Source organism: Zingiber officinale, chromosome 2A, assembly GCF_018446385.1.
Source record: "Zingiber officinale cultivar Zhangliang chromosome 2A, Zo_v1.1, whole genome shotgun sequence".
NCBI classification, from domain to species: Eukaryota; Viridiplantae; Streptophyta; class Magnoliopsida; order Zingiberales; family Zingiberaceae; genus Zingiber; species Zingiber officinale.
The window spans coordinates 12,856,123-12,867,066 of record NC_055988.1 but is presented as its reverse complement, the minus strand read 5'-3'; the positions used below and the strand labels follow the sequence as shown (position 1 = coordinate 12,867,066).

Here is a 10,944-nt window from a genome sequence, read left to right as displayed (position 1 = left end):
GATAAGATTTAACCATAAGAATAGGATGACTCATACCACTAAAATAGGAAAGATTAATATCACAGAAAAAATAAATAAATCATGAACGAGAAACTTGCGGAAGGAAAAACGTGGTCATGCCATGTCCGAATTATTTTCCTACACATATCTCATATGAAATAATAAAGACTATCTTAGTCCGAACTCTATTTAGCAAGTAAACGGTTGTCTTGAGTGCGTAAGCCGAAAAAGATTTGGAAAGACTTGCATGCTTCATCAACTTAACTATGTCCAACAAAATTCGATTTTACCTTTCAAACACACCATTATATTATGATACATATAGCAAAATACATTAAAATAATATATCATTATCCATAATCTTGAAACTCTTCACCTTCTTATTTCCTTTCCTACGTTTCACTTTCACTCTCTCAAAACTTCAACCACTTTCTTCAAATTCTTTCCCCCTTTCTTCATTATGCACTTTTTTTTTTCATCTAACAAGACAAAACCTTCCATAACCTTTATCCTGCTTTTCTTCTTTTTCTTTCCTTTTTCTTTAAAATTCTTACAAAATCTTTTGAATTGCTATCTGCTTTTTAAGTAATGTAATAACCTATGAAAACAAATTCAAGTTAATTTTGAAACATTGAGAGGTGAATCAACCATGATCAATTCACAAAATGTTAAAAGAAGAGGTTAGTAAAATAGAATTGTATGTGGTAAAAAAAAATATTTACACATTTCATTGCTTCATTGAATGTACATAGGCCTTGACCATTCAGCAGAAAATTTACATTGTCTCAAAAAGATGGACAGGATATCTATCAATTTTATCCATGTCCATGAGCCTCTGTGCAAGTAGTCTTCTCAATAATCTGATGCACCACCTTTCCCTTCTCCTGCATCAAGAGAGCATCATACAGGCTGACCGAATCCTTCGCGAACTGCGCTAGTGATTCAAAAATGCTAGCCAATCCAATTTTGAATCCATTGATAGTGATTTCGCGGGTCTTGCGCAGACAATCTTGATGTTTCACTTTGTCAGATTCCAGTTTTTTCCTGAACATGTCTAGCAGCTCTTTCTTTCTGGATAAATACTCTACTTGCTGCCACATATCGGAATCAGGTTTGTTTTCAGACTGCTCGAGTTCCACAAGTGCCAGGACCCTGCGGTCGAGCTCTTTGGTGAGTCTGTCGACTTTTCTCTTTTGCTGTTGTTCCTCCCCTTGCTTAATCCACAATCCCTGAACCGTTCTGATGAAATTTTGCATTCCCAAGGATACAGCTTGATCAGGCAGCTTCCTTAGTGAGGTCAGCCATTCATGAGTCATAACAACTAAAGGAGGTGTTCCAGCTCTGTAAGAAGGTAATAAAGATCTAGTTCGAGAATAGTATTCGACATCAGACGCAAGGAACTTCGATAACCATGCATGAATAGCTTTGGCATATGATTTCTGTGCCGCTACATAGCCTATAAAGCATGATCTCCAGTTGCGAAGCTCAGCCTCCAAAGTAACAGTCGCCAGACGATTAGTATTGTTAGTGAATTTTCCATATTCAGGGCATATGAATGTGCTCACTTCAAACATTACTTGTTTCTGAGACTCATGAGACTCGAGCATTATATTCCACATCCGGGATAAGCTGCAAGAAAAAAGCAAACAATGAAGAGAATGATCTATAAATTTCATGTCTTATTTAGCAATACCAAATTCTTCTTACCCTTTTAGAAGCTCTATGATTTGCGGTTGTAGCTCCTCATCTCTTAATTTCTCTAATCTCTGTGATATGGATTGAGAAGCTTGTAATGCCACACATATCTCCGCGTGTAGATCTCTTGCGATAGCCTGATTTTTCTCCACCGAGCTTGATTTTGATCCTTTCACTTCTTGGTTTCTTAGTTTCATGCATTTTTTCAGATAAGCTTGCCAAACCTGGTCTCCAGCCTAGATATAAAATCAATCCATGAAGATAGAATTGTAAATAAACCAAATTTTTGTCCACAAACTTAATATTCGGCTTGTTAAGAGTTGTTATTTCATTCAATACATATAAGATCAATTAAATGAGCAAGTTTGAACAACTCGTTAAACTAAACAAATAAATTTAAATGCATGTGTTCAACTCGTTCGCGAACAATATTTGTAAATAATATTCATGAAAAAATTCTTATCAATATACTAAATAAATAAAGAAATTTTAAAAATGAACAGTCAAGTTTGTATTATCAAGCTCAGTAACTAATCAAACAAATTTAAATGTAAAAATTTCAAACAATCAAATGAACTTGAACTGTAAAGCTTGCTAACGAATCAAGGTCAAGCTCATAAAAGGGGAAAACACTAAGAGAATCCATAGAATTTCAAGAACACATAAATGTACCTTCACTTGTTCATATAGCTTTTTCTCCCAAGCATACAACCTTCCTAGAGTCTGTGAATGGCTTCCAGACTCCATTCCAACATACTCATCCAAATTTTCGCTCGATGCGCTGTTTGAGCTTGATGTAACTAGACTTCTATCCGAGGACGAGACCGATACAGACCGATGCCATGTAATAGCTCGAATAGCTTTGGATGAACTCTCTAAAATCAAAGATGATGCAGATACACAATCAGTCTTAAAATTCGATACACACAACAATCAAAAGAACAGATCATTACAAACTTGTAAGAGCATGCCTGCCTAAGGGCTCAGTTGATTCTTCACAGAATAATGATCAAGACATTGACAAAATCAGATCGCCAAACATGAGAAAAAAGAAACACACAGAAGAGTGAAAAATCCAACCTTTGTTCTCTTCATGAACTGCTCGGTGTTTAAAAGAGTTGCACTCCAACATCCTTGAGACGTCCTTCCCAGAATGGTACGCCTTGATGAAGTGGTCTTCGATTTCTCTCAGCGCTTGCAGTAGATCTCTGCCCTCTCCTGCTGCCTTCTTGGACAGAACCAACTCCACTTCTTGGCTCGCGGCGATGATCTCCATCGCTGCTGTGTTGCCACCGCAGTCGGTTACTCTTTCTACAGCTGAAGTGTCGCCTTTCGCCTCTTCTTCTTCTTCTTCTTCTTCTTCTTCTTCTTCTTCTTCGTATTCATCGGCTTCCTCGAGATCCGGGATGCCTTCTTGCTCCCTCACCGCCCTCAGATACTCATCTGAACTCCGGTCGAGTCGCCCAGCTGTGATTGCCGGTTCCGCTGCGCGTTGGACCTCGTCGAACGGGCCGAAGAAGTCCCAACCGAACACCTCCGACGAGGGAGACGGCGGCATTGGCCCTGTTGCGGAGAAGAAGTAGCGACCGCAACTCGTTTCACTTGTCTCCTCCTCCACTGACTCAGCTGCCTCTGTGGAGTTCGAGCCCGAGGGAGAGGAGGGGGGAGGAGAAGCGCGGCAGGGCAAAGATTCGGTCTTTGGCTCCGTCGGCGTCTGGCGGAGGTAGGCACAGGGAGGGGAAGAAACTGCAGCGCCGCTAGGGAGGGTAATGAGGAAGGGAGTGGGGACGGAGAGGCGGCAGACGAAAACGTCGATGGCGGCGGCGACGGCGTTGAGGGAGTGGATGTAGGCGGCGTGAGCGGCGGCGAGTTCGTAGCGTCAGTCGACCGCAGCTCTGATGAGGCGCTTCCTCTCGCGACAGAGCGCCACCGGGCCTTCCTCCTCGCTGTTGGACCCAAGCCTGGACGCCGCACAGCCACCCATTTGAGGACGCGAGGAGCGGCAAGGTGGCAGGAGGAGCTTTGCCTTCGAGCCACGAGTATGGAGACAGAAACAGAGAGTGAAAGTCAAAGATTGAAGTGAGGAGGAAGGTTAAGGGCACAGTCGGCAACTGGCTTGCTCGATAGCGTCCAGTGGTTGTTAAGGCTCCGGTGGACGATGGCGGCGGTCGGGGAAACGCCGATTATCCAGCAGTCGGGCGGCGGTCATGCTGAGATTATAGTGACCTCAACTACTGACATCTGGTCGAGTTGGTGGCACGGGGAGCCGTTCTTGCATGGATCCACGAGCCCTTGGATTTGACCAGCAGAAGAGCAGTCTTATCTCGTGCGTGCCTTCCCATCCCATTTCTCGATCGCCGTTCTCTCGTGTCGCGGTGTGTCGTGTCGTATCGTGTTGTGCCCATGTTCTGAACAGAATAGCGGCGAGCATGTCCCTGCTCTGAAAACAATGGAAATGGGGGAGTTGATTGAACCGAATCAACAGGGAGAGAGTGGCATTGAATCCTGTTGAAGGCCCCTTTAAGGACATTCAGTTTGCATCAAATATGGCAATGCTCGTAAGAGCATCCGCAATGAGTTCAAGGAGCTCTCTTACTAGCATCAAAAAGTGATTTATTCATCTCCATCAATCCGTCTATAAATTAAAATATTAATAATTTATCAAATGATCGATGTATATTTAGTGTACTGTTTATCAAAAAGTATAATGCAATTTTATTTATATTAAATGATGCAAAATATAAAGAAATGAAATTTTCTTTTTACTTTTTCCGTCAACCTTCTCTTATTAATCATTATTTTCTAAACATCCAAATTATATTTTTAATTAAAAATTATATTATGATTCGGATATATGTCTTTTCACCCTCTCTCTCCCTTCATCCCTCTTCCTAGTCTTATAAACATGAAGCGATCATGAACCTCCTCCGTTTGTTATACCTTCTCGTATTGTTTGGCAACATTGTAAAAAACTATTTAAGATTTAGGGATATTGTTTCAAGAGAAGAGTTCAAAGGACAACAATGATTAAGAACAGCAGCGTTGAAAAACAAATTTGTAGCAAGAGAGAAATTCGTAGAAGAAATCAGTTAAAGATTTAGCGATATATGTATAAATTTACTATTGTAAAATAGGGTTGTCATGTAAAAAGTTTACCGTTTGGTAGTAAAGGGCGATAATAAAAATCATGTGTATGGTTTCATTCGATGTCTGGGGAATAAATATTCAACAACACATGTAATATGATGTACTCCAATACTTAATCGGATTGCAAGGTGCTTAACTATGATGCTAGATTTCAGCTAGACCTTACTTATGCATGTTAGGTTGATATGGTAGGTATCAGGACGTTGAGCCTGATATGCAATCATATCATGACGTTGAGCCTAATATGCAATCATATCAGGATGTTGGGCATAATATGCAATCATATCAGACTTACTGTATTCGTTGATCAAAAATTTGGTTTGATATCATATCTACCTTCTCCTCGTTTAACCCTTCGTAGTGATTGGGAGTTTGCATAAATCTAATTATCCTAGATCCAAAAATATGTTTAGACCAAAACCCACTTAAAGACCTAAACTTGCTTAATTATACCCAATGAACGTGTTATTACTTTTTGGTGTTATAAGGAGGTAAATTGTGCTATCCATTGCTTATTTAAGGCTTTGAGTGGTGATCCAACGTTACCAGAAATTTCTACTTCAATGAAGGTATGATATGAGATGATATCAGGCTCACGTTGGGCTAAATATTATCCCATATCAGGCCCAACATGGGTCTGATGTGGGATCATATCAGGTCTTGCATGATCTTTGCTTAAAAGTTTACTTTTACATCATATATACAATTTCCTCGCTCAACCCTTTCTAGTGTTTGAAATTATGAAAAATTACAAAAATCCTAGGTCCATATCAGTCAAATTATATCACAACTACTGATAAATTATGAAAATATAATATGTACACCATATATATTGTTACTTGGTCTTTGCTAAATTAGTATGCACAACAATACTTGATTATGTAGTTGTAACTTTGTTATGCACAGCACTATATAGTTGTTACTTGGTCTTGGCTTGATTATGCACAGCACTATCAGGGAAAGGGATGATCATTAAGCATGTTTTTCCTCTTTTATAGCGTATTTTGTTGAAGAGCAATTTGTTGCAAATGAATAGTATAAATCAAGTATGATTATATTATATATAAAAGCAAGGTTTAGAGTGATCATATCGCATACATAGCTCGGGAGAAAGAGAAGAAGAAGGTCATTAGAGATTATGACCAAACATATAGAGATCTTCCACTATATCTGCGTAAGTTAAGAGTTGGGGACCCGAAAACCTATATGGTACTACAAAGAAATGGTGATAATTAGTTCCAGCGCTATTTTGGAGTTTTGGAGCTTGCCGAAGAGTATTCAGGTCTTATCTTCATAAATTGATCAGAATTGATGTTACACATCTAATAGGGAAGTATTCGGGTGTGTTATTGATGGCTATAGCAATTGATGCTAATGACAATGTCTTCCAAGTAGCCTTTGGAATTGCTGAAGTTGAATGTGGGTCTACTTGGGAGTAGTTTTTGGATCATACGAAGAGATTCTTTGTTGTTGATGCACAGTTAATGAGCATAGTATCAGATAGACATCACGACATTATATCAGTAGTTAAGAAAGTCTACCCAACCGCCCATCATACTTTCTGTTGCTACCACGTGTCTTGCAATATGGTAACAGATACTAATAGTAGATCATCTTTAGCTTGTTTTGGACAGCAGCACATGCAAACACAACACTCCAATATGATCTCATAATACAGTCCATGCTTAATAAACATCCAAATGCTCATAAGTGGCTTCAGAACATTGACCCTAAAAGATGGGATAATGCATATTTTAGTGGGAGAAGGTACACAATACCAACCAACAATTGTGTAGAGAGTTTAAATGTTTTGTTCAAACATACACGTGAACTTCCCATAAATAGGTTAATTGATAATACCAGAAGAAAGGTAGTTCAATAGTTACGTTCTTTAACTATAGGGAGGAAGTATCTAAATGGTATGTTGCTTTGACACCTCATGTTACCAAAGAAATGGATTCAAGGAGAGAGAAAGCTAGACGATATAAAGTCCACCCCTACTCTCAATCTGAAATGGAAGTAGAGACATGGGGTACTTCATTCATTATTGATTTGAAAAGAAAACATTGTAACTGCGAGGAGTTTCAAATTTTAGGACTGCCTTGCTGACATGCTATTACTGTCATCATTCACCGGAACATGGATACACTCTCATATAGTGAGCATTTTTTTCATTCACAGAATTGGAATATAACATACATGTATTGTATTTACCCATGTTGAAGCAAGGAATTTTGGCCTAGGGGCATAAACAACATTATAGTTTTATATCCTCGTAGCCTTGTGCAGCCGAGTAGACGAAAGAAGATACGGATCGAGTTGAAACATAATGGGAAGGTAAAAATCAAATGTAGCCAGTATAAATAACTGGGTCATAATCGAAAAACTTGTAGAATGTCGCCAGCCCCTGGTTCTTAACTTACCTGTATATGTATACAGGAATATTATGCTTGATTTAAATATTTTATAAGTAGGAGGAGTGGATCCTTATATTTTGTATGTAGTGCATTCATAGTGTTGTTAGAAAAATAGTTGTACAAAAAATGTTACTGTTATATCGTTGTATGTAGTATTCATTTTTTAATACATTGATATCTATGATATGAGAAGTGTAAACCAATCCCAGGAAGGAAGAATTAATACTTCACACCATATCTCTATTTTGTAAAATAAAAACTCTCTAACAGTTGTGAATATTCAAAAATATAATAGGCTCAGTCCAACTGTGCATATAAACTCAATAGGTTGGGGTTAGAAATTTCAAAGTCTTATAATTTTTTTTTCAACTCTAACTAAGTTATGACTTAAACAAAATGAGTGTTGTTGTTCTTGAAAAATATAATAGAACAGCGGTTGTTGTTCATAGAATACAATTCAGGTGCACATATTCTGTGCCAACTGCACAGAGCAAGAGCTTCATTTGTATTGGTTAAAACTAAGTTTTAACAACATATATAGCTTCTACAAACTCAAACCTTCATAGATAAGGTGATTTTAGAGAAATCCAAGTACCGTAGAGCCATCAGTGGATTTTGACCAAAACTCACTAATGACCCTACACATCTCTGATTGAGGTCATTTCAAGTATTGTGAGTTTCTAATATTACAAGGACTTGAATGGTGCTATCCGTTACTGATTTAAAGATCCCTAAAGGTGATTGAATGTTATGAAACATCTCAGCCTTATTATGGGCCTGATATGCTAACATATCAGGTCCAACGTTGGGCTGATAGGTTGGGACCTTAACCGCTTTGTTCAGCCGATCACCTCCAAGTTTTTGCTCTCCAAATCTAAAAATTAACATCATCTTTCCCTTCTATAAACTATAAATTCACTACGGATTGTGAAAAAATATAGAAATTCTAGTAGGCTAGGTCTAACAGTGGGTTTTAAGGCTACGACGTGTGATTGTAAATTGCTAATAGTAGTGTAATATAGCTTTAAAAATAAAATGGTAGTACTTGGTGTTGTTGTAAATTTAATGATGTTCATTTAAAAAAATCCAATAGGTTGACATGTTCCGTGCCAACTAGCACGAAGCAAGAGCTTCATTTGTATTGGTTAAAACTAAGTTTTTACACCATATATAGCTTCTACAAGCTCAAACCTTCATAGGGAAAGTGATTTTAGAGAAACCCAAGAACCACAAGACCTTCAGTGGATTTTAACCAAAACTCACTGATGAACCTACTCATCTCTGATTGCAGTCATTTCAAGTCTTATGAGTTTCTAATATTACAAGGACTCGAATGGTGCTATCCATTACTGATTTAAAGATCCCTAGAGGTGATCAAATGTTATGAAATATCTAAGCCTTATTATGGGCTTTGCCCGGTCGAGCTCATACAGGCATCCTCACACTCGTTTGGTCTTCACTCGGCCAAACGTATGCTAGAAACTTTATAAGGCTGAGTGCCTTTAGGCTCGGTCGGGCTTTGCCTGGTCAAGTGCATACAAGCATCCTCACACTCGTTCAGTTTTCGCTCGGCCGAACGTATACTAGAAAATTTATAAGGCTGAGTACCTTTAGGCTTGACCGAGCTTTGCCCGGTCGAGGGTGTAGGATCGGTGGTGTCGATAGAGGGGGGGTGAATATCGACTCGTCGTTCTTTCACTTTTCAAAAAACGCAAAGTAAACATAGCATAAAATATAAAGGAACAAGAGAACAATCGCTAACACTTTTGGTTACATGGCTCGAAGCCTATGGCAACTCCTACTCCAAGACTTACGATCGTTGATTACTTACGTTGGGCAATCACTATAAGTTCAAAAACACTTTACAAAGACTAGTACAAGTGTAATAATGAAAATAAGATTTACCAACAACAAAGAATAAAAAGTTGATCATCGATTGTTGGAGTAGCAATTAGGTGTTGTTGAGTCGTTCTGTAGCAGCGCACATATAAGAAGAATGTTCTGAGTGTCTTGTTCGAAGTGTTGGCTGAGACCCCTTTTTATAGCCACCTCAGACTTGATCCAGATCCACTGATCTTCGAATAAGGTTTGCCCCAACTCTAATCGATCGACTGATCCCTCGAATTGATCGACCGATCCTGCTCGAATTAGTTCAGCTTCTTGTCCAGCTTCTGCTGCTCAGATAGAAGTCTTCGTTCGATCGACTGATCCCACCGTTCGATCGACCGATCCCCGGGTTAGCTGGTTCAATCAACTCGGCTTGACCACGCCAACGTTTATCCACTATTCAATCGACTGAACCCCAGGATCGATCGAATCCCTTGGTCGAACCCTATCTGCTCGCTAGAAATCTGATCCTTCTGTTTGAGTGTTCGGTCGATCGAACCGGACGTTTGGTCGATCGATCAAGGTCAAATCTAATCCTACAAAAAGTGTTAGTTTCCTACAAAACAAAGTCAAACAAGTAACAAATAAAGAAATAAGAAAGAATAACTTTTGATAGCCTTCGGACTGTCCGGTTCTAACTTTCGAATTTCCAGCGGAAATCCTAGGCCGAACCAACACCTACTGTTCCCTTTTCAGGAAACGCGTCCTCACCTACTCTTCTGAGGAGAAGTTACCTGTTGCCAGACCGGTCCTCCAGACCGATTGAACTTTTGCTCAGTGCCTGAGACTTCGGCTCTTCATGCTGGACGCCCACTCCACGACTCATCCAGACTTTCACCTGGTCCGCGACCACTAAGATTTTCACCTAGAGTCCCCGACTTTAGGATTTTTCCCAAAGTACATGACCCGCCAAGACTTTCCACCTAGAATTATCACCCCTAGGACCTAGGGTTACCTCCCCCTAGGATTTTCCCCTACCCAGAATTTACTAGGACTTTTGTCTAAGAACCCTTAAGATTTTCCTGCAAGCTCAACACACTTGTTAGACAACAAGACATCTTAACTTTTGAATCCTTTGTCATTATCAAAACACAGATTTGATCGTCTGATGCTCCTTGTGCCAACAATCTCCCCCTTTTTTATTATGGCAACTAGGTTGAAAAGTTAAGTAAATATATAGTAGTTTTAAAGAAAAACATAGGAAAATCATAGCATTTTTCACACTTAATAACATAGGAGAAACATAGCATTTTTTCATATTAATTTTTTAGCTCCCCCTTAATTTATCTCTCCCTCTTTACTTTTAACCATTCTCTCCCCCTTTGTCATATATCAAAAAATAATTTAGGGAGGAAAGTTACAATTAGTTTTTCAAATACTTAGAAATATACTTTGTTTTATTTTTAGAAGGCTAAAAACATAGTTTTTGAAATTTAGTTTTTCCAAAAATTTATAGCTCTAAACACCTTAGTTTGCAAAATTTATCAAGTACTTAGATTTTACCAAAAATTTAGCTAAATTTAAACTTTGAACTTAGCTAAATTTAAGCTCAAAAAGGATTTTGAAAAAAAACTTTAAGTACTTAGCCTAAAAAAAATTAAGTACTTAGCTTAAATAGATTTTAAAAAAACTTTTAAGTACTTAGCTTTTTTAAAAAATAAGTACTTAGCTAAAACATATTTTAAAAAACTTTAAGTACTTAGCTTTAAAAATATTTTGAAAAAAAAAAATTAAGTACTTAGCTTTAAGCTTTAAAAAGATTTTAAAAAAACTTTAAGTACTTACGTTAAACATATTT

General features: G+C 38.3%; 1 protein-coding gene across 1 annotated transcript; it reads right to left on the bottom strand.

Annotated features, from left to right (window-relative positions):
* Window positions 1-700: 700 nt before the first annotated feature.
* LOC122040750 (protein ALTERED PHOSPHATE STARVATION RESPONSE 1-like) lies at window positions 701-3,940 on the bottom strand. The gene is made up of 4 exons (XM_042600178.1): window positions 2,776-3,940; window positions 2,368-2,570; window positions 1,708-1,931; window positions 701-1,629 (listed from the first exon to the last, which is right to left on the bottom strand). The coding sequence occupies exons 1-4, from the start codon at window positions 3,251-3,253 to the stop codon at window positions 816-818; spliced, it is 1,719 nt and encodes a 572-aa protein (XP_042456112.1). The 5' UTR covers window positions 3,254-3,940; the 3' UTR covers window positions 701-815.
* Between the last annotated feature and the right edge of the window lie 7,004 nt (window positions 3,941-10,944).